The sequence below is a fragment of the Rhinoderma darwinii genome, chromosome 2 (genome assembly GCF_050947455.1).
Source record: "Rhinoderma darwinii isolate aRhiDar2 chromosome 2, aRhiDar2.hap1, whole genome shotgun sequence".
NCBI classification, from domain to species: domain Eukaryota; kingdom Metazoa; phylum Chordata; class Amphibia; order Anura; family Rhinodermatidae; genus Rhinoderma; species Rhinoderma darwinii.
The window spans coordinates 103,559,434-103,584,054 of NC_134688.1; the positions used below are offsets into that span (position 1 = coordinate 103,559,434).

Here is a 24,621-nt window from a genome sequence, read left to right on the forward strand (position 1 = left end):
TCACCCCACAGGTCTTTTCCATAAAGGATTGTGCTGTGGATTGTGCAAAGTAAAAATTAAAATGTTTGCCTCGATGTGACATTTCAGCTGGAAACATGTCGTGCCCAGCTTATGCCACTGTTAAAAGGGTTCTCCCGGTTATGGCGCTGCCATATATGTGGAAGTAAACTGCTGTTTGGGCACACTGTATGGCTCACAAGGGAGGGAGTGCCATTTGGCTTTTGGAGCGTGGATTTTGTTTGGTAGTAGTTTTTTTTCCGTATTACTGGTATTTCAGTTTATAATGTGGGGGTACACGTAAGCCGGGCAGAGAACATCAGGGGCATAGTCAGGTGGTGTAATAATGTGGTAAGCAATAAAATAATGTGTGTTACGCTGTGAAGCAATTCTTTCTGCACAGGCCGGTGTCGCACTGATAAATGGTGTCCTTTCTTTTCCCCCTTTTGGTCCACACTCCGCACCCTCTGCAGTTTGGTTAATTTTACTGGGAGTGGTGTCCTGGTATAACACGGGCAGCCTCGCTTCCAGCTGATATGATTGGGGCCTACCCTTCCAGGGCCTTGATAACTCTCCTGGTGAAACAGAAGTGTTCCCCCTCGGCCTGCACAACTGCATATTTTTTATTTCCTGACTTATTGGAGCCTTAACTTTGATTTTTTCATAGATGTAGTGGTATGAGGGCTGTTTTTTTGAGGGACGAGCTGTAGTTATTATTGGTACTATTTTGGGGTACAAGCGACTTTTTTGATCACTTTTATCCTATTTTTTGGGAGGCAAGGTGTCCAAAAAAACGGTAGTTCTGGCATAGTATTATGTTTTGTTTTTTTTTGGGGTTTTTTTTATATAGCATTCACCACGCGTCATAAGTTACATGTTTATTCTGCAGGTCAGTTTGATTCCGGCGATACCTAATTTATAGCACTTTTTCATGTTTTACACCTTTTTGCACAATAAAATTACTTTTGTAATAACTTTTTTTATTTTTCGTCTACTGAGTTGTATGAGGGCTTATTTTTTGCGAGACGGGCTATAGTTTTTATAGGTACCATTTTTGGATACGTGTGACTTTTTGATCACTATTACAATTTTTGGAAGACAAGGTGGCTTAAAAAATCGCAACTCTGGCAGTATGTTTTTAGTTTTTTACTGCGTTCACTGCGCAGGTTTTATGACTTTTTTAAAATAATAAATGACTTGATAAGGGAAAAAGGACGATTGTATTTTTTATTTTATTACTTAACTTTTTTTACAACTTATTTTACACTTCTTTAGTCCCATTAGGGGACTTGAAGGTCCAACAGTTTGATGGTCTAATACATTCCACTACCTATGTAGTGCAATGTATTAGAGCTGTCCGTTCACTGACAGCAAGCCGATCAGGCTCCGCCTCCGGTTGGCGCTTAATCTGCTTCTGTAATGGCAGGCAGGAGGCCATTGTTAGGCCTCCTGTTGCCATAGTATCAGTCGGCAGGCTTGCCATCGCGTGGCAGGACTGCCGATTTGCTACAAACCACTAAGATGCAGCGATCGCTGTATCTAAGGGGTTAATGGCAGGAATCTGAGCTAGCTCTGGTTCCTGCCGTTTCAGCGAGGTGTCCGCTGTAACATACAGTGGACCCCCAGTGCTCGTGAAAAGGCGCCATCTTGCCGATGGTACCAGAAGCCTTTTAGGCCCGCCTCAGAGCGTGGCATAGGAGGCTTCCGTTGCTGGCTAGCTCCGGTCCTGGCCGTTAGAGCAGGGTGCCAACTGTAACATACAGCTGGCGCCCGGCAGTGATAGTGCGGACTCCGCTCCTGAGTCCGCACTATCACCGTGACGTAATGGTACTGTGCTTTGCGGGAAGCCCTGCCCGACAGCACCGAATATATACGGCAGATGTCAGGAAGAGTAAGGGTGCAGTCACAGATTTTGTTAGAGGTTTTCTGTGACTGAAAATTCATTCCATTCATCTGAATGGAACTTGTAGAAATCCATGCGCCCGCTACAGAAACAACCACAGTTAGATAAATGGAACTAATATTTAGTCGCGCACAATTTCTGCAACAAAATCTGCCGTGTAAATCCGTGTGTAAACAAAAGCCTGTATCTTCAGAGAAAGCAAGTGCTTTGACATGACCCCACAGTGTTAAATCAGGAAACCCTGGTAGCCACTCAATTGGACCATCATGGAGAAATCATGTAATGTTCCGTCCTCTGACCATGAAGGAAACAAGTCTTCATCTAATGACCTTGTGTAATTGTCTACTCTTAATGTTACGTGAATGAATAAAGTTCCCACAATTTGGGTACCACCTCTACCACACCACACCATATCATAATCTTAGGTGAGGCAACGGTTAGATTAAGCGGCGGACATTGGTGCAACCTGTACATTTGCACAAGGGCTCTGTATTTAAGGGGCCCACTGTCCGTATAACAATTCTTCTGCCTGCTAGTTTGCATGTAAATGCCGGAGATGATGAATTCTATGGCAGTTGCTGATTGTTGGAGAGCAAGGGGCCCATATACTGTTCTTGCACAGGGGGCCGGCAGCTGTCTGTGTCCACTACTGGTTAGATGGATCAGTCCAGTGAGGGTTTGCGTTCGACCAGTATCGGTAATTCTGTTTTGTTTGACATTCACAAATAAATTTGCTTAACCACTTCAGGCAGAAGTATAAATTGTTCCTTTTTGCATCCAGAACCATTTGTGTACAGCACAGTTATATAGCCTTTGTTTTTCAACCATAGCAAGTGACGTCCTATGCTAGGCCATGACCCGTCTGTATTTTTTCTGCACGTCGCTGCTACTGTCCATGCACTTTGCAGAGACAATTCTCAAGTGATTGGGGCTGATTTGCAGTAACTGCACCGCACCTAAACCGACAGGAGAAGTTCAGACGGAGATTTGATGCCCCATAGAGCACTGTGGCCCCCTAATTGTACCAATCGTGGTGGTCAAAGTAGTCAGACCCCCACCAATATGCTGTCGCTTGCTTGGCCAAAATACCCAGTATATAGAGTCACTGCACTTTCAGCAAACTTTTAATATGTATAGAGACGTATCAAAAGGTTGGATTGGTAGGGATTCGGGTACTGAGACCCTCACAGATGCTGAAACGAAAGTGCAGAAGCGCTCAGCTGAGTACCCTGCACCTTAAGCAGTCTTCAGCACGACATGGAGTGCCAATCACCGCTGAGCGCTTCTGCACCTTCATTTCAGCGATGGTAGGGGTCTGAGCACCTGGACCCCCACCGGTCCAAACGTTTAATATGTCTGACATATCAAAGCTTGCAGAAAGTACAGATACTCTACAAATATTGTTTACAGCATGACACGTGTATCTATTTCAGGTGATATTTTGTGTAAAACAGGTGTGTTAAGCATATACAGTGCCTTCTGAAATGAATGTTCTCCAGGGTTTTTTTTCTTATTGTTAAAGGAGTTTTCCAGTCCCTAAAAATGTATGGCCTATCCTTGGGGTAGGCCATCAATAGCTGATCGCTCGGGGTCTGACTCCTGGGACCCCCGCCGATCAGCTGTTTTGAAGGCGTGCAGCGCTCATGCGAGCACTGCTTCCCCCTTCATTTCTACTTGCTCTCTTTGAATCGCCGACACCGATGTAGTGGCGATTCACAGTATAAAACCCTTTTTCTCCCAATCGCTGCAATACCTGTGAATCGCCGCTAAATCTGGGTCAATGATTCACAGTGAGGATAGGTCATACATTTTTAGGGACCGGAAAATACCTTTTAATGTTAAAAGTATTTACACCCTGAAGTTCATACTTTGTGGAGACAAATTTTGCCGTAAGTCTCCTGGGGTATGTCTATTATCTTATCACATCAGCACACTGGCATTTCTGCCCATTCTTCCAGGCAAAACTGCTGGAAGATGGGTGCGTGAAAATCGCACACGGAAGCACTTCCGTGTGACGCGCGTGATTCGCGCAACAGTAGATAAAGAAATTAAGGAAAAGATAAAAGCACTTCATTTCTTTTTCTACACTTCAAAACCGTGTGTCATAAGCATGGCATATGTGTGAAAATCACGCAGCCAACACGGATGACACACGGAAGTGCAACGTGTTCGTGTGAATCCGGCCTCAGTGACTGTGACGTCACACTGACAGTTGGAATACGTTACACTACTAGGTAATGTAATGTATTCTGGCAGCGACCAGAGCTGCGGGTAAAAAAAAAAAAAAAAGTTCAAAAAAATATTTTATAAAAGTTATAAGTTACAAAAACAAACTGCTTTTTTTCCTATAAGACTATTTTCCTAGGTAAAAAATTAAAACATTAAAAAAAAGTACACACATTTGGTATCACTGCGTTCGGAACGACCCAATCTATAAAACTGTTATTTTTCCTGCACGGTTAACACCGCAAAAAAAAAAAAAAAAACAATGCCAGAATTGCTATTTTCTGGTCATCGAAGATATAGACTAAAAAGTGATCAAGTCCGTTTACCCCAAAATAGTACCAATACAAACTACAACCGTCCTGCAAAAAACAAGCCCTTACACAGCTTTTTTTGTCTGAAAAATGAGTCATGTCTCTCAGAATATGGCAACACAAAATATAAACTATTTTATAAAGACATGATTTTATTGTGCAAACGCTGCAAAACATAAAACGATATACCTATGGTATCGCCCTAATCGTACGAACGTGCAGAATAAAACATAATTTATTGCCCACTGTGAACGCCGTAAGAAATAAAGAATTTAAACCGCCAAAATCGCTTTTTTTTTGGGTCACCTTCGCTCTTAAAAATTTTTTTTTAATAAAAAGTGATCAAGAAGTTGTATGTACCAATAAAAGCTACAGCTCGTCCCGCCAAAAATAAGCCCTCATACCGCTCAATCAACCAAAAAATAAAAACGTTCTGGCTCTCTTGGGGATGCAAAACAATTGGTTTTTTTTAAACAGTCTTTTCTTTTGTAAAAGTAGTAAAAGATAAAAACAAAACCTAATATAAATTTGGTATCAACGTAATCGGAATGAGACGCAGAATAAAGTTGTTGTCGTTTTTACCGCATGGTGAAAGACGTAAAACCAAAAAAACAGTGGAGGAATCAGTTTTTTTTTTCTAATTTCAGACCGCAATTTTTTTTTCAGTTTCCCAGGACATTATATGTTACTTTAAAATGGTGTCAATAGAATCTACAACTCCTCCCACTAAAAAAATAAGCCCTCACACCACTCTTGACGGAAAAAGAAAAAAGTTATGGCTCTTGGAAGGCGGGGAGTGAAAAACAAGAATGAAAAAGCAAAAAAGGATCAGTCCTGAAAGGGTTAATTAATTTCTGATACGAAAACATTTATTACCACATATGGGGTGTTGCTGAACTCGGGAGAAATTCTCTTATCCCTTGTAAAAATTCAAAAATGTAACATTTTAGTGGACAAAATTGTTGATATTCATTTTCATGGCCTAATTCCACCAAGTTATACAAAAAAACCCTACAAAAATTCATTGAGGGATGTATTTTCCAAAATGGGGTCACTTTTGACGGGTTTCCACTGTTTTGGTTCCTCCAGGGCATTGTAAACGAGACATGGCACCGGAAACTATGCCAGCAAAATCTGTGCTCGAAAATCCAAAAGGTGCTCCTTCACTTCTAGCTCTGCTGTGGGTCCAAACATCAGTCCATGACCACATGTGGGGTATTTCCGTAATCGGGAGAAATTGCTTTACCAATGTTGCGGTGCTTTTTCTCCTTTATTCCTTGCAAAAATGAAAAGATTCTGTGTTTTAGCATTAAAAAAAAAGTAGATTTTCATCTTCACAGACTAATTCCACTAAATTCTGCAAAAAAAATTGTGGAGACAAAATCCTAGCTATACCACTAGTAAAACTCCTTAAGGAGTGTAGTTTTCAAAATATAGTCACTTTTAGGGGGTTTCAACTGTTTAGGCACCACAAGACTTCTTCAGACCTGACATTGTGCCTTAAATGTATTCCTAAAAAAAGGAGGCCCCCAAATCCTCTAGGTTCTCCTTTTGTTTCTGAGGCCCCCAAATCCTCTAGGTGCTCCTTTGTTTCTGAGGCCGGTGTTTCAGTTCATTAGCACACTAGGACCACATGTGGGATATTTCTAAAGTGCAGAATCTGGGGATTAAATATTGATTTGCGATTCTCTGGTAAAACCTTCTGTGTTAGGGTATGTTCACACGCACTATTTACGGACGTAATTCAGGCGTTTTATGCCTGGAATTACGGCTGAAAATAGTGCTTGAAAGCGTCGGCAAACATCTGCCCATTCATTTGAATGGGTTTTACAATGTACTGTGCTGACGGTCATTTTTTTAACGCGCCGCTGTCAAGACGCCCGCGTCAAAGAAGTGCATGTCACTTCTTGGGACGTATTTGGAGCAGTTTTCCATTGACTCCATAGAAAAACAGCTCCAATTACGTCCGTAATGGACGCTGCGAAAAACGCCTGCACATGCCCATTACGTCTGAAATTCAGGAGCTGTTTTCTCCTGAAAACCGCGCCGTAATTTCAGCCGTCACCGACATGCACGTGTGAACATACCCTAACCGAAAAAAATGTATTACAAATTAATTTAGGCAAAAAATATGTAATTTGTAAATTTCACCTCTACTTTACTTTAATGCCTGTGAAACGCCTAAAGGGTTCAAATACTTTCTGAATACTGTTTTGAATACTTTGAGGGCTGCAGTTTTCAAAATGAGGTGATTTATGGGGACTTTTTAATATGTAAGGCCCTCAAAGCCACTTCAGAACTGAACTGCCCCCTGTAAAAATAGCCTTTTGAAATTTTCTTGAAAATGTGAGAAATCGCTGCTAAAGTTAAGCCTTGTAACGTCCTAGAAATATAAAAGGACATGAAAAAAACGATGCAAACATAAAGTAGACCTATGGGAAATGGTAACTAGTGACTATTTTGTGTGGTATTACTATCTGTTTTACACGTAGATACATAAAAATTTAGAAAAATGCTAATTTTTGCAAATTTTCTCTAAAATGTGGCGTTTTTCACAAATATTGAATTTCTCGACATTTTTTCACTAACAAAGTACAGTATGTCACGAGAAAACAATCTCTAACTTTGGAATGCTTTTACCTATCCAAACGATTCTAACACATAAAGCGACACATGTCAGATTTGAAAACAATCGTCTGTTTCCACAGACCAAAAACAGGCTGCGTCCTGAAGGGGTTAAGGGAATTTATTTACTTTCTAGTAAAAACTGCGACCTTTTTGTTTTTTTGCGGCACGGTTTTAATAAGGGGGTTTGGCATCTTAATAATTTAGGTTCATTTTACTTGAACTTTCTTTACATTAAGACAGTCTTAATAAATCCCCCCCGCCTCATTGTCTTGCCGGAAGGTGAACCTCTGTGCCAGTCTCAAATCTCTGGCAGACAAACAGGTTTTCCTCAAGAATTGCCCTGTATTACTGCCATCCATCTTTCCCCATTGCTGACCAGTTTTCCTGTCCCAGCCGATGCAAAGCATCCCCACAGCCAGATTCTGCCACCACCATTTTCTCTTCAAGGGAGACAGCCACCTAGCAATAGCTGATAGGTACAAGTGACTAACCTCCTAAAGGGGGTTTTACACAGGACGATTATCGGGCATTCGAGCGTTGACAGAAGGCTCTTTGCCGATAATTGCCCAGTGTAAACAGGGGAACGATCAGCAGATAAACGAGCAAACGTTCGGTCATCTGCTGGTCGTATCTTTTTAAAAAAGCGAAATATTATCGTTGGCGGCAGCACATCTCCCTGTGTAAACAATGAGATACGCTGCCGACATGATGATAATGTATGGGGGCGAGCGATTGGAGTAACGACCGCTTGTCCCCATCCATAGCTCCGTGTGACTGGAGCAAAGGAGCGCCAATCAACGATGTGCTCGCTGCACTGACCGGTGTAAAAGGGCCTTAAATGGCATCTAAAAAGTGATTGAATTCATTACTGTGAAGTTCTGATTGGGCAGGACTACCCCTCAAGTGAAGTGTTGCTCGGGCATGGCGTCACCTCATGTTTTCAGGCGGTTTCACATACAAATGTGTTTCCTGGTACAGCAGCAAGTTCTGTGGATTTTTACCACAGAATTGCAGCAAATGTCTCCCACAGTACGACATATGGTTAGTACGTTAGTAGGACGGCATGTTTCTTGTCGGTTCTTTTGAAATATCCAGGAAATCTGTATTTCTAGTCAGACACTAGTCTTTGGTTTACTGAGAGATTTTCCTGGGTGAGGCGATGTGCACGTCACGTTTTTGTACTATGTTTAGCATGTACCTCCAGAAAGCTCCTGACATACACACGTGTTCATTGTGGTCCATTAGTATCCTGTGGGGATCCCCGTAAAAAATGTATACCGCGCTATGTACGTTTTTTTATTTTTTTTAAAATCACATGTAAGCCTATGGGTGATGTGTGCCACTGTTTGGCATATGTCACAGGTGTACATTTCACCTATACACCGTGGACTTTATAATAGTCTTTCATGACGTATACGTCAAACGGATACAGCCCCTATTCGATAAATGATTTCCTAGTAGTGGCATCCGTTGCCCATAGACTATAATGGTATCTGTTTAACGTATGTGTTCACCATTAAACTTTCTGGTGACGGATGCCACAGTTCTTCTGTTTCAGACTGCGTTTAACATATGCGTCTTGAGCTTTTCCCAGCATACGTGTCAAACATAGGCCAAAAAGCCGTGTAAAGAGCCTGTAAATAGCTGGAAGCTCCCATGTTCCACACCTTCCCTGCACAGATTATAATACAGCGTGTGAGGCTTATCCTCGCCGGCTGCACATGGTGACAGAACTGGTTGCCACGGAGCTGGAGTTGCGATTGGTTATCTGCTTCTTCCAATGAGATTAAAAACGTTCATAGTATCATTTGAACCTTGCAGCGTTGTGTTTCTTGGCTGGATTTGTTGCTTTTTTTTTTAAGATGTAAAGGCAAATGTATAAAGAACGGTCGGATTTCTGGTTTGTGATTTCTGGGGACTTTGTGCTGCTGAATTCTGATCTCTGCTTTTTGTGATTTCCCCACGTTACGTGATTGATTCTAGAAACATTCAGTCATGTTTGTGATTGGAATTTTCCTGCAGATAAAACAACAATTGACGAGTTCTTGTGGAGCACAGAGACATCCGCTACATGAATCTAAGATTGCGTTATTCCCTCTATGCTGACGCATGGCCACTATATACATTGTGGTGGTGGTGGTGGTGTTTTGTTTTTTTGCCAAATTGTTAAAATTGGGTCTCTGAGCCACACTTTTGGGAGGTGACTTTACAGGTCGGGTTGTTGACATATAGAAATCTGTGACTTTTTTATATATATATATATATATATATATATATATATATATATATATATATATGTGTGTGCGATACATAGATCTCTTTATGTACACATTACATTTGTTTAGTAAACAGTAGGGACCTGGCTATATGCAACAAACACTTGTTCCTGTGGCACTGGTCCCCAAGATCTCTTATTTCTGCCATGCTTATATACAACTATAAGGGCTTGTCCACACAACGGAATTGCTGCAGAAAATTTCTGCAGCAATTCAGTTGAAAAACGCAGACATTCCGCTGCGGCAAAAACGCACCATTTCCTGCGGTTTTTACGGCAGAATATGGTGCGTATTTTGCTGTGTTTTCACACTGTTAGGAGATGGTGACATCTCCTGAAAAACGCAGCAATTCTGGCCACTTTCCGCAGCAGGAATTGACATGCTGTGGTCCGAAAAATACGCGCCGCAGGTCAATTTCTGCTCTGAATTTTTACGCAGCGTGTGGATGAGACTTGTTAAATCTCATCCGCTACGCTGCTACTGTATTCTGCTGCGTTTTTTTTCGGTCCAAAATTCCGGCCAGAATAAATTCCGCAGCGTGTGGACGAGCCCTAAGGTGCTGTGTTTTTAAGGGCTTATTCAGGCGAACGTAAAATACGCGCGTGCAACGCGCGTGATTTTCACGTGCGTTGCCCGTAGCTATATTAGACAATGGGGCCGTGCAGACATGGCAGCGTTTTTTGCGCAGCGTTGCTCCGTTGCAAAAAACTCAGGACATGTCCGTTGATTCAGCGTTTTCAACGCATCACGCACCCATTGAAGTCAATGGGTGCGTGAAAACCACGCATGTCGCACGGAAGCACTTCCGTGCGAACTGCGTGTTTGCGCAACAGCTGTCAAAAGGATGAATGTAAACAGAAAAGCACCACGTGCTTTTCTGTTTCCGAACATCCAAACGGAGTGTCTTTGCGATTAGCGAACCCCGACAACCGAAGCTAACTTCACCGGGTTCGGCCAAACTCGTTTTGGCCGAACCCGGCAAAAAAAATTCCGGTCCGCGACGTCAGGAGACATTCACTGTGCATGGTGCTGAAAGAGTTAAACTGTTTCAGCACCATGGACAGTGACTTGCGATCCCAAAATACATGAACCTGTAAAAAAAAACGAAGTTCTAACTTACCGATTACTCCTGTCTCCTTCCTGCAGTCCGACCTCCCGGGATGACACTTCAGTTCAAGTGACAGCTCCAGCCAATCACAGGCCAAGCACAGGCTGCAGCCAATCACAGGCTGCAGCGGTCACTTGGACTGCCGCGTCATCCAGGGAGGTGGGGCTCGATGTCAAGAGAGGCGCGTCACCAAGGACGCGTCACCAAGGCAACGGCCGGGAAGTTCTCGGTAAGTAGGAACTTTCTCTTTTTTTTAACAGGTTTTTCGCTGTTGTGTTCGGCATTCAATGTCGAGGGTGCTGAAAGATTTAGCTCTTTCAGCACCTTGGACAGTGACGGGCGTCGACAAGCCTCATCTCTATGATGGCGGCTGCGCGAAAATCACGCAGCCGCGCATCAGACACGTATGACACACGCAGCTGTCAAATAGTGTTTGCGCGCGCAAAACGCTGCGTTGTTTGCACGCGCAAAAACGCAACGCTCGTGTGAATCCGGCCTAAGGGAGTAGTAGAATTTCATACACACGTATAAATGTTTTTGGATGCTCTCAAATCTGTAAAATATGGTGTTGACCCTTTTTTGGGATTTCCTGCCCCTAGGATCATTACAGTTTAGCTTGTGCATGATCTCATTGTGCAGAGCATCCTCCAATAGATCTGACACGCTTGTGTGAATGTAGCCCCATTGTAGTGTACTTGTTTTTGCCACTGATAATCTGCAACAAAACCGCCACATCTGAGTATAGCCTAATCCTAATGATACATCCCTGTGTCTCATATGAGCAGATGAAGCGCGCCGTTTATGTGTATTTTATTTTGTGTATTTTTATTTCTGGCCATATTTTACTACTATGAGAGGGTGGTATGGGAAATTATTTTTGAGACAAAAATCATTGTTAATTACCATGTTTGTAACCTTAACTTACTGTGCTTGTTGCAGACTTGAAAGGTTCGGTTTACACAACTCTTCATTAATATCGCCACTGAGAAACCTAAGGCCCTGTTCACACAGCGTTTTTTTGCCGTGGTATTTTGCTTTGTTTTTTTTTTTTTTGACTTTTTTCCCCGCAAGCTGCTTTTTTTTTTTTTTTGTTTTTTTGCTTGCAGGAAAAAAAGCCTCCATCTCCCATTGAAATCAATAGGATGTAATTTTTTGCAGCGGTTTCCTCGGCAAAAACCCGCCTCAAAAAACACTGTATGAACAGGGCCTAAAAATCATCTTAAAGACTCTGTCACCACATTATAAGTGCCCTATCTCCTACATAAGGAGATGGGCGCTATAATGTAGGTGACAGCAGTGCTTTTTATTTAGAAAAACAATCTATTTTTACCACTTTGTGAGCGATTTTTAGCTTTATGCTAATTCGTTTCTTAAAGAGGCTCTGTCACCAGATTTTCAAACCCCTATCTCGTATTGCAGCAGATCGGCGCTGCAATGTAGATTACAGTAACGTTTTTATTTTTTTCAAAAACGAGCATTTTTGGCCAAGTTATGAGCATTTTTATATTTATGCAAATGAGCATTTCTTAAGTACAACTGGGCGTGTTTAAAGTTATGTACAAGTGGGCGTGTATTGTGTGTGTACATCTGGGCGTTTTTACTTGTTTTACTAGTTGGGCATTGTGAATAGAAGTGTATGATGCTGACGAATCAGCATCATCCACTTCTCTTCGTTACCACCCAGCTTCTGGCAGTGCACAGACACACAGCGTGTTCTTAAGAGAGATCACGCTGTGACGTCACTTCCTGCCCCAGGTCCTGCATCGTGTCGGACGAGCGAGGACACATCGGCACCAGGCGACAGAGGCTACATCGACTTACCTGCAAACGCTGATGCTGCTGCAGAATCAACTGTAGGCTCTGTCGCCTGGTGCCGATGTGTCCTCGCTCGTCCGACACGATGCAGGACCTGGGGCAGGAAGTGACGTCACAGCGTGATCTCTCGAGAACATGCTGTGTGTCTGTGCACTGCCAGAAGTTGGGTGTTAACGAAGAGCAGTGGATGATGCTGATTCGTCAGCATCATACACTTCTATTCACAACGCCCAGCTAGTAAAACAAGTAAAAACGCCCAGATGTTACACACACAATACACGCCCAGTTTACTTAAGAAAGGCTCATTTGCATAAATATAAAAATGGTCATAACTTGGCCAAAAATGATCGTTTTTGAAAAAAAAAAACGTTACTGTCATCTACATTGCAGCGCCAATCTGCTGCAATACGAGATAGGGGTTTGAAAATCTGGTGACAGAGCCTCTTTAATGCCCAAGTGGGCGTGTTTTTATTTTAGACCAAGTGGGCGTTGTACAGAAAGTGTATGACGCTGACCAATCAGTGACAATGAATATACATTACTTCCAGCCAGGACGTGATGTGTATTCAGAATCCTGACACGTCTGAATCTTTTCTGTGAGATTTCCAGCAAGGCAAAGATTCAGAAGTGTCAGGATTCTGTATAGACATCACGTCCAGGCTGGAGGTAATGTATATTCATTGTCAGGACACTGCAGTAATGTTATAGTGTTTGTGTTTGTAGCTGCACAGAGCGATGTAGCTATATCGCTAGTGCAGTGTAAATCAATGGAGAGAAGTGCATGATTCTGATTGGTCAGCGTCGTACACTCCTCTGTACAATGCCCTAAAGTAAAAACACGCCCACTTGGGCATTAAGAAACTAATTAGCATAAAGCTAAAAATCGCTCAAAGTGGTAAAAACAGATCGTTTTTCTAAATAAAAAGCATTACTGTCACCTACATTATATCGCCGATCTCCTTATGTAGGTGATAGGGCACTTATAATGTGGTGACAGAGTCTCTTTAAGGGCGTTGGCCGGTTTTACACTTTGTCAAACTTTGGATTGGTTTGTCGTTGTTGTATCTGTCCATCTTTCATGGCTGATATGACAAGTGCTGGAGAATCTGAAGTATCTTTAAATATAAAATAAATAGATATGTCGTCGTCCTTTCTCTGCTTGTTTGCTTGTGTCGGTTTGCTCTTGTCAAAGACGATCATGTCTTCCACCTCCTCACAGCCTCCCACGCTGTCCTGGGGGACGGAGGCTGATTCATTCATTCAGATAAAAATGACCTGCCTTTTACAGAAACCTTAATGAAAGAAACTAGAACAGAAGCAAGCAGTGGATAATGAGCACGATTGATGGCTTTTAGGGTATGTTGGGCTATTGTGACATGGTGAGCTTTTGTCATCCATGTTTTTGTTTTGCATTGCCGATAAAGGCAGAACACAAGTAGATCCCACTCCCATATTTCATTTAAGGAATGGTATCAGAGAAATCATAGATATTTTCTATGCTGGTGATTAGTAGAGCGGTCTCTTCTCCCTTTATTTATTTTTTTTCTTTTGTTACCTCTTACATTTTTGGGCCTTAAAGGAACATTCTGGCCAAAACCAAACTTTCCCATGTGCTTCTTCATGGTATTCCATGTGCGAGTCTCTCACCGGTTGTTTTTCTTGCTGCCTCTATCTCTATATCTCAGACTGGGATGGTTGCTTAGCAGCAGTGTGAATCAGGCTCGGTGACACGCTTTCCCTACTTGAGTCTATAGAGAACTATGTGTCACCCATCACAGGCTTCAGCAGTCCCTGTACCACACTAGCTTTGCACAAGGAGGGGACAGAAACTTCTATCAGCCACTACCACTGATACTTGTACAGGTGCCTGTCATACAGGAATAATGTAGAAGAATATAGTGCAGCCGTAAACGTCCCGAAAAACGGCTGAAAAATTGGAAGCAGAACGACTTCAAACATCTTCCCATTGATTTCAATGGGAAATACGGCGTTCTGTTCCGACGGGGCATTATTTTACGCCTCCTTTTCAAGTAACCTAAAAAGTGCATGTCACTTCTTGAGCCGTTTTTGGAGCAGATTTTCATTGACTCAATAGGAAAAATTGCTCCGAAAACGACCGCAATAAACGCAAGCTTAAAAGTCTGAAAATTGGTGGCTGTTTTCCCTCAAACAGCTCCTTATTTTCGGCCGCCGTTTTTTGTTAAGCGTGTGACATACCCTTAGGCTTCGTTCACATATGTGTCTGGGTCCCATTCTGACTTTCCGTGTGAGCTTCCCGACAAAAAGGGACACTGGCAAAACAAACTGAGACCATAGGTTTCCATTTGCGTCACCATTGATTTCAATAGTGACACATCCGGTGTCAATGGTTTCCGTTTGTGTCAGTTGTGCAAGGGATCCGTAGTTCTGATGGAATCTGTATCGTAGTACGGTATTAATTCCGTTAAAATGACAGAACCCTTGCACAACTGAGACAAACGGAAACCATTGGCACCGGATCAGTCACATATGGTTTCTGATTGTTTCAGCCAGGGCTCCATTCTGACGGAAAGCTCTGACGGAACGTCAGAATAGAGCCCTGACGCAGATGTGATTTAAAGCCTTATTGAAAAGAAGGCAGGATGGCTATATTGGTCACTTTTTTTTTTTGGATATGTCAAACGTTTATTTGTAAATTTTGAGTTTTGTTTATTATTCTCACTTTAACCCCTTGGAGACACTGCCAGTTTTGGCCTTGTGAACACAGCCTATTTTTTTTCAAATCGGACATGTAACTTTATGTGGTAATAACTTGGGAATGCTTTTACTTATCCAAGCGATTCTGAGTGTTTTCTCTTGATAAATTCAATATTTATTTGTGAAAAACACCAAAATTTAGTGAAAACTTGGAAAAATTAACATTTTTCTGAATTTAAGTGTCTGCTTGTAAGACAGAAAGGAATACCACACAAATTCGTTACTATTTCACATTTCTCATTTGTTTGCATAATTTTTTGAACGTCCTTTTATTTTTCTAGGACGTTACAAGGATACACGGCCGTGATTTTCGGGTGGGCCGGCTGTGGACTGTCAGCCGCGAGCCACCTGCAAATCGCAAATTATCGCCACCTGCAAATTATTTTCAATGAGCCCCGACCGCAGAAGACGGCCGCAATAAGGCATGTCGGTTCTTTCTGCGGTGCGGGCTCCCGTGCCATGCACGTACCGTAAAAACTACGGTTGTGTGCATGGCCCCATAGAAATTAATGGGGCCGCAATTCTCCCGTGGATTTTCATGGGAATTGCGGCCGCAAAAGCACGTTCGTGTGCATGGGGCCTTAGAACTTTAGCAGCAATTTCTCAAATTTTCAAGAAAATTTCAAAAGGCAATTTTTTCAGGGACCAGTTCAGTTCTGAAGTGGCTTTGAGGGCCTTATGTATTAGAAAGTCCACATAAATCACCCCATTTTAAAAACTGCACCCCTCAAAGTATTCAAAACCGCATTCAGAAAGTGTCTTAACCCTTTAGGCGTTTCACAGGACTTAAAGCAAAGTGGAGGTGAAATTTATGAATTACATTTTTTTGCCGAAATTCATTTTGAATAAAAAAACATTTTCTGTAACACAGAAGGCTTTACCAGAGAAACAAAAATCAATGTTTGTTGCACATATTCTGCAGTTTTTAGAAATATCACACATGTGGCCCTAGTGTGCTAATGGACTGAAACACCGGCCTCAGAAGCAAAGGAGCACCTAGTGGGTTTTCAGGCCTCATTTCTATTAGAAAATATTTTGGGCACCATGTCCGGTTTGAAAAGGTCTTGTGGTGCCAAAACATAGGAAAAACCCTCAAAAGGACATCATTTTGGAAACTACACCCCAAGGAATTAATCTAGGGGTATAGTGAGCATTTTGATCCCACGTTTTTTTTTTTTTAATTAAGCCGTAAAAAATGCAAAATCTTATTCCGGAAATACTCCATATGTGGTCATAAACTTATGTTTGAACACACGGCAGCCCTCATGGGAAGGAGCACCATTTGGCTTTTGTAGATGAAATTTTGCTCTAATGGTTTTCAGGTACCATATCGCATTTGCAAAGCCCCGGAGGGACAAAAACATGTAGCATTTTGACCCCACAGATTTTTTGCAGAATTAATTGGAAGTAGACCGTGAAAATTAAATTCTACATTTTTGTTTCCCAGATAATGTAGTTTTAGCTTAAGTTTTTTTCATTTTCACAATGGCTAAAAGAGAAAAAGCACCCCAATATTTGTAAAGCAATTTCTCCTGAGCATGGCAATACCCCATATGTGGACATAAATTGCTGTTCGTACCCACGGCAGGGCTTAGATGGGCTGAATCGTTATTTGGCTTTTGGAGCTGAAATTTTGCTGAAATGGTTTGCGGCGCCATGTCACATTTGCAAAACCCCTGTGTGACCAAATCAGTGGGAACACCCCAAAAGTGACCAAATTTGGAAACTACACCCCTGAAGGAATTTATTGAAGGGTATAGTGAGTATTTGGACTCTCCTGTTTTTTGCAGAATTTAGTGTAATTCAGTTTAATTGAAAATATTTTTTTTCTGATTAAACATGGCCATTTTAAATTGTTACAAGGAACAAAGGAGAAAATGCACCCCAACATTTGAAAAGCAATTTCTCCTGATTACGGCAATACCCCGTATGTGGTAATAAAGTGCTGTTTGGACACACGGCAGGCCTCGGAGGGAAGGAGCGCCATTTGGCTTTGAAGCTCAAGTTTTGCTGGAATAGTTTTCGGGTGTCATGTCGCATTTGCAAAGCCCCTGAGTGACCAAAACAAATCCCTAATGGAAATCCCCCAAAAGTGACCCCATTTTGAAACTAAAGCCCTCAAGGAATTTATCGAGGGGTATAGTGAGAATCTAGACCCCACATGTTTTTTTGCTGAATTTAGTTGAATTAGGCAGTGAAATTGAGTATCAACAATTTTTTACAATAAAATGTTGCATTTTTTAATTTCCACAAGGGATAAAGGATAAAATGCACCCCAACATCTGTAAAACAATTTACTGCTGCTGTTTGGACACATGGCAATGCTCAGAAAGGCAGGAGCGCTTTTTGGCATGGAGATTTTTCTGATTTGATTTTTGGGCGCCATGTCGCATTTGCAAGACTCTGCACCAGAGTACAGTGGAAGCCCCCAGGAAGTGACCCAATTTTAGAAACTGCACCCCTCAAGGCATTTATCATTTGCCTGGACATATGACAGGGCTCAGAAGTGAAAAGCACCACGCGCATTTGAGGCCTATCTTAGTGATTTTCACAGCATTGGCCCACAAATGCAGGGCTGCGTCACTATATTCTGAGAGCCATAAGCTTTTAGTTTTTTTTCATCAAAAAGCTGTGTAAGGGCTTGTTTTTTTTTTTGCAGGACAGGTTGTAGGATGTTTTGTGAGGGGTGGTGACCAAAAAATTTACTGTGCAGGAAAAATAACTTTATAGTTTGGGTCGTTACGAATGCGTGTACATTTTTTTAATATAGATATACATATAGATAGATCTCGTTTTCATATAAAAAGACTTCTTATGGGAAAAAAGGAAGTATTTGGTTTTTTTTCTAATTTGAAACTTTTATTTTTACACTTTTAGTCAACATTTGTATTAATTTTTTTTGTCCCTCTAGGGTAATTGAAGGCCTACACCGCTGATCTTTAATACATTGCTCCACCCACGTAGTGCGATGCATTAGAGCTGTCCGTTATTAATTGACAGCAAGCCTATTAGGCCCCGCCTCTGGGCAGGTCCTTATGGGCTTCCATATGTGGCAGACCAGGAGGCCATCGTTAGGCCTGCGGTTGCCATAGCAACGATTTTTTAAATTTATTTATTTTTTTAACCCCTGCGATCACATTGCAGCGATCACATGGCTTCAAACCACTAAGATGCCGCGATTGCTTTTGATATAAGGGGTAAATGGCAGCTTCTGAGCCCGCACCAGCAACACAACGTACAGTTACGTTGTGTTGCCTTAAGACCATGGCGACCGCACCGTAATATGTCGCCAACAGATGAAAATAAACAAGTGCACACACAGATATTCTCCTAAGAAAGCCAAAACCTCACTTTTACTTTCTTAAATACCAGTATTCAGGTTTGAGGTTTATTAAAATTTTGGATTGACCGAGCGCCCTGTAGTTCAATAATAAAAATAACCCTCAAAAATAGAACTTGCCTAATAATTGTGCTCCCAGTGTAAAGACGACCTCCAGTGGAAACACAACTTTCCATGTCTGCATTCCCCACCTGACTGTATACCACACTTTATACGCCTTTTAAATAATGTAATTTGAGAGTCATTATTTATTTTCATATGTTTTATATTGACACTATGGATACCTTTTTTTTTTTTTTTTTTTTTTTCTGCTTTGCCCCCATAACCTTGCTTACATGTGTTGTGGAAATCTTGGGGTTTCTCTTGACCGCTGTCTTCTGGATCATTCATGACCCAAGTGTCTGTCTCGAATGCGATGTTGTTTTTTTTCTATACGTAAATTGATTTCAGTGAGAGTGACGGCAGGAATCTGAGTGGTGTTCTTGGGATCTCTGGGTCTTGGCTCATTGACCACAACCAAAACAATGTTACAAATGTTCTGCCTTTCTAAATTTTTTTTTTTTTGTTTTGTGCAGGTTAATACCGTTTGTGCTGTACTATGTTGAAGATGTCCCATGGCCACACGACCCAGGAAACTCTGGAGATCATGAAGGAGTCAGAAAAGCGTTTGGTAGAAGAGTCTGTAAACAGAAGCAAGTCCGTATCTAGGTCACCCAGTAAAGAGGAACAGGAATCTGACGAACCAAACTCCCGCCAAGAACCCCAGGTTATTAACCTTAAAAACGTTGTTGCCGTTATAGATGTGAATGGCGCCACAGTAACCGATCTCACACCTATAACGTGTATTTGCAGCTATTTATAAAACATTTCTATTAGACCTTTGTCTCTGTATATACAATTAGCACCATTTATCATATATTTCTCTTGTTTTCGCTTACACTTATTTAGAGCTTTGATCTGCATGATTTTTGTTTAAAGGCAACCAGTCATTCTATATGCAGCCCCTAAACCCGCACCATAGCATTATACAGGATAGTAATAGATTTCTAAAGATGTCATTCTGAAATGTCCCTTGAAGCCTGAAAGAAAAAGTTATAAAGTAGTTCGTGCTATATGCAAAGTCATGGGGGCAGTACCAGTCCCCACAGAAGTCATGAAGTCCTGGCTTAATTGATTTCCCACAGGCTGGGCTACATAATTACAAGCCAGCTCCAGTGGAATCCAGTGCCCTGACTGACCTCTATATCTGTGCACCGCGCCAGAGCTGGCATGTGGGATGTCTATCAAGCCAGGTCTGCATGACTCCTGTGGATACTGGAACTGCCCCCATGACTCTTCACATCTAGCGCATGCTACTTCATAACTTTATTTTTTTCTTTTAAGCTTCGAGGGACATTTCAGAGTGACCTTTTTAGAAACCTATTACTAGCCTGTATAATGGTGGTTTAGGGGCTGTAAATGTAATAACAAGTTCCCTTTAAGAGAATGGAAATAGTTTTCACCACTATATACCTTGGTGTGTTTTGGATCCTATTTAGGCTTTATTTTTTCTGTCCATTCCTCTATTTACTAATCCAAGAAAGCACAGAAGGCACAAAAATGTAACTATGGGCGTAGCATTCACTGTATTTACAGACCAATAAATAAACTATCTTATTCTACTCAACAAAGTCCAATTAATTAATTTCAGCAAAAAAAATAAAATATATATTTTTAAATTTCACCTCTACTTTGCCTTAATTCCTGTGAAACACCTAAAGGGTTAAAATACTTTCTGAATGCTGTTTTGAATGCTTTGAGGGGTGCTGTTTTCAAAATGGGGTGGTTTATGGGGACTTTTTTATATATATATATATATATATATAATATATATATATATATATGCCACTTCACAACTGAACTGGCCCCTGAAAAAATTGCCTTTTGAAATTTTCTTGAAGATTTGAAGAATTGCTGCTAAAGTTCTAAGCCTTGTGACGTCTTAGAAAAATAAAAGGATGTGAAAAAAAACGATGCAAACCTAAAGTAGACATATGGGGGATGTTAACTAGTCACTATTTTAAATGGTATTACTATCTGTTTTATAAGCAGATACATTTAAATTTAGAAAAATGCTCATTTTTGCAAATTTTCTCAAAATTTTGGTGTTTCTCAAACACTGAATGTATCGACCATATTTGACCACTAAAAAAGTACATTGTGTCACGAGAAAACATTCTCAGAATCGCTTGGATAAGTAAAAGAATTCCAAAGTTATTACCACATAAAGTGACACATGTCAGATTGGAAAAATGAGGCTCTGTCAGGAAGGTCAGACCTGGCCGGAAGTTGGGACCTTACCAAACTCAGAATTAACATAAGAGACCTCTAGCTATAAACGGACTCCTGAAAAAAATTATCTGAGGAAGAGAAGGGGCTTGGCTCGTAAGCATTCATGGGTGCTGGTGGAAATCGAAATGAGCCATCTTTGTCTTGTTGTCCTTGCTCTTCTATTCCCAATTTGAAAACATGCAAGGAGAGTAGTGCAATGCTATATGACTTGTTTTGAGTCTTGTGTATCCAATTTATTATACTTACAAAATTGCAGTTAAAATAAGTTCATCAAAGATAAATAAATACACAGGTTTCCCAGATACCCGACTAGGGTTTCATCGCTCAGATTCATCTGGTGCTTGTTTTAAATGAAATTTTGGGAGTATCCTAAATTAATATATTTACAAACATGAGAAGAGGGAAAGGCAAACCTGTATAGACATATCCAATGACCAGGTGACTAAAGGCAGTTCTAAAAGGGCTTACATTCCGCTTCAGGTGTTAAGTTAGACACTGTTCACATCTGCGTTCAGCATTTTGTTCTGCTCCATCAGAGGCGCAGTAGATCTAAAATGACGGAAGCAACCGTTATTGTTTCTGATCATCTCTGCCTGATATAGATAGATAGATAGATACTTTATCCCCAAAGGGAAATTGGTTTACAGTTGTAACTCCCATTTACAGTACATATTATACAAAAACAATACAACATACATCGACAACATATAATAAAATATGTATTAAAAAGCATCATCACACACTACAAAACATTATAAAGTGCAATAGCTTTTGGCATAAAAAATCTTTTAAATCGTTCTTTCCTACATCGAAATTGTAGCAATCGATCCCTAAAACCGCTTTGTTTATCGATTTTAAAACGCTATGCAACGGATGCAATTCCTCTAATTTAAATTAATTGCACTAATCTTCCTTAATAACCTTTTATTTAATACCTCCTCCAATAAAGGCACCTCACTAACGATGATCGCTTTTCCTTTTTTGATCACCCTATTCAATTTATTCTCAAATTATGCGACGGAGGCACCTAATCGACCCCCCCCCCCCCCCAATCCAGATGTGAACATGGCCTTACATTAGGAAAAGCCCATCTAGAGCACAAATAGCTGCTCTGAAAAGTAAAAGTACTGCATATATTCAAACTGTATCGTGGGTAAAATACATTTTAGGTACCCACTAAGGGTACATTATTTTATCTTTTTATTTCCTTTTTATTAGAGGCTCTGTCACCACATTATAAGTGACCTATCTCCTACATAAGGAGATGGGCACTGTAATGTAGGTGACAGCAGTGCTTTTTATTTAGAAAAACTATCTATTTTCACCACTTTATTAGCGTTTTTAGATTTATGCTAATTAGTTTCTTAATGCCCAAGTGGGCGTGTTTTTACTTTAGACCAAGTGGGCGTTGTACAGAGGAGTGTATGACGCTGACCAATCGGTGACCAATCAGCGTCATACACCTCTCTGTATTCATTTAGGCAGGGCATAGTGACACTGCGTTATTCACTATGTGCTGTCTTATATTGACACATTAACGTTACTGAAGTGTTTAGACAGTGAATAGACATTCCTTCCAGCCAGGACGGGACGTCTATTCACAATCCCAACCCATCGCTAACGTTTCTGTGGTACTTACAGCAGAGCAAAGCGTAATCTCCCTGTAACCTGTCATTTACAGCGTGATCTCTCGAGATTACGCTTGCTCTGCTGTAAGTACCACAGAAACGTTACCAAAGTATCGGAATTGTGAACAGACATCCCGTCCTGGCTGGAGGTAATGTATATTCATTGTTAGGACACTGCAGTAACGTTATAGTGTGTTTATGTGGCTACACATAGCGATCTAGCTATATCGCTATGTGCTGTGTAAATGAATGGGGAGAAGTGTATGATGCTGATTGGTCAGGATCATACACTCCTCTGTACAACGCCCACTTGGCCAAAGAGTAAAACACGCCCAGTTGTCCATTGAGAAACTCATTAGCATAAAGCTAATATAGGTCATAACTCATAAATTATCGTTTTTCTTAATAAAAAGCACTGCTGTTATCTACATTACAGCGCCGAACACATTATGTAGAAGATAGTGCACTTATAATGTGGTGACAGAGCCTCTTTAATACTTTTGTCACGGTGCTGTCGTCTTTTCAAGTATTCTTAACTTGATACTACAATAAAATACTGTCACACTGGTTGCTTGCTCATGACTAGACTATGTAGGTAGATGTATGCAAATACAATGTGTAAACTGGCTGTATACCTGTTGATTTGTTACATTTATTATTTATTTTTCTTTTTTTCTCGCTCTATCCTCTTTGACTTATTTAAATGGTGTAGAGGCGGAATCCAAGCCACGGACATGCCAGGAAGAGAGCAAAGGTAGACTTAAGATTAAACTCATACCACCCACATCTCAGTCACTGGATAATTGTTCTCTTCTTCTCCTCATTTCATTTTAGCACCTTCGCTTTAACGTGACATAACTTCATGTTCTTTTAAATTTGAAGTTTCTTGACTTTTTTTCCCCCCATATATGAAACTATTCTGTAATAAGAAAAAAAAGTCGATCCTCTAGTCCGTTAAGTGAACAGTTCTAGGCATGTGAACATGTGCTTGTCATTAGTGGGGACTGGTTTGCCGTAACCCCTAGAATAAAGGGGATGCAGTGCTACTTAGAACGCTATGCCCCTTCGGCTCGCAACCCTTCTCTTGTTCACTCAGAACAGAAGATTAGCCATTAGAATGCATTACAGCCATTGGCCCATCATTATCTCTACCAAGTGAAGCATTGCGATGACCTGTACATATAGACTAAAAAAGTTACATGCAAGTTGTGAGACGGTTAAAAATAAAGCCGTCGCATTTAAGTCCTACAACAGACTTTTTGTAGTGTGACATCTCATATTTTAATCACCTGTAGCCCCACCTTTGAACATTTGTTAATAACAGAGGAACGGTACAACGCAGAGTTCTTTGAAAAAATGCTCCAGAATTCTTCTTTCACGGGGAATACAGTAGTTAAACCAAAAACAGACATGTCAGGAGACAGGTCCTCTTTAAAGGGGGTTTCCCAGAATCCTAAATTATCACCAATCCACAGGACAGGTTGTAATTTTTATGATCTTTGGGCTCGCCATTGCCGGGACTCCCACTGTTTTCCTAGAATAGTTTTGATTCTAGGAAAAATCCCTTCAAAGCCATTTTTGCCAGCAAACCTGTTACCTTGCTATAGTTTTACATTAAAAAAAACTAGACTCTGAGCTGTGCTTTACCAACAAATTGTGGTATAACAGACTTGTGATGTGTTTTTTGTCTGTCTTTGAACAACATGTATAATTTTGTGTATATCATAGAATTTTTTTTCTTTAGTCAAACTCCAAGTTAAAATTGGTGAGAAGCTTAGCTGTGTGTGAAGAGTCATCTGGACCATTTGTGGATGGCCTTGTGGAACCTCAGGTAATATTGGGATACAGGAAAGCTCTTAAAGAGAACCTTTCACCTGCTCATACATGTGCATCATGTAATGGGCAGGGCTTCAAAAGCCATGTGATACTTTACAATTTTTTTTTTCCTATCCTCCTCCGTTACTTAGATGCCTGTGCCCTTTTTATATTTGGCGTCCGATATTTAAAAGACCCCCTGAACTCTGAATGGGGCGTGTAATTGGAATGGGGGTGTGTAACATTGCTGTGACACGGTTCAATCGGCTACAGACATTGTCACAGCAAGAGCTAGAGAGAGGAGAGCGTGTACACTGTGCACAGCTTCGAGCTGTGCGCGCTTGCCCACTCGCGCTCTCACTCTTCAGGTCTCGGCAGACAGGGACGACAAGACTGTGTGATCTCTCGCTGGAGATCACACAGTCTTGTTGTTTTCTGCAGAGAGCTGAAGAGTGAGAGCGTGCGCACACCGCTCCGAGCTGCGCGCGCACACTCTCCTCTCTCCAA

The 24,621-nt window shown here is 41.1% G+C and overlaps 1 protein-coding gene across 8 annotated transcripts in view; it reads left to right on the plus strand.

Annotated features, from left to right (window-relative positions):
- R3HDM2 (R3H domain containing 2) overlaps nt 1-24,621 on the plus strand; it is a 152,525-nt gene that overhangs the window by 72,583 nt on the left and 55,321 nt on the right. For all 8 annotated transcript variants that reach the window (XM_075851999.1, XM_075852004.1, XM_075851997.1 and 5 more), the window contains 3 exons: nt 18,916-19,106; nt 23,012-23,053; nt 24,044-24,130. In XM_075851999.1, the coding sequence (XP_075708114.1) occupies nt 18,939-19,106; nt 23,012-23,053; nt 24,044-24,130 (297 nt within the window). In that variant the 5' untranslated portion in view covers nt 18,916-18,938. The remainder of the gene's footprint in view (nt 1-18,915; nt 19,107-23,011; nt 23,054-24,043; nt 24,131-24,621) is intronic.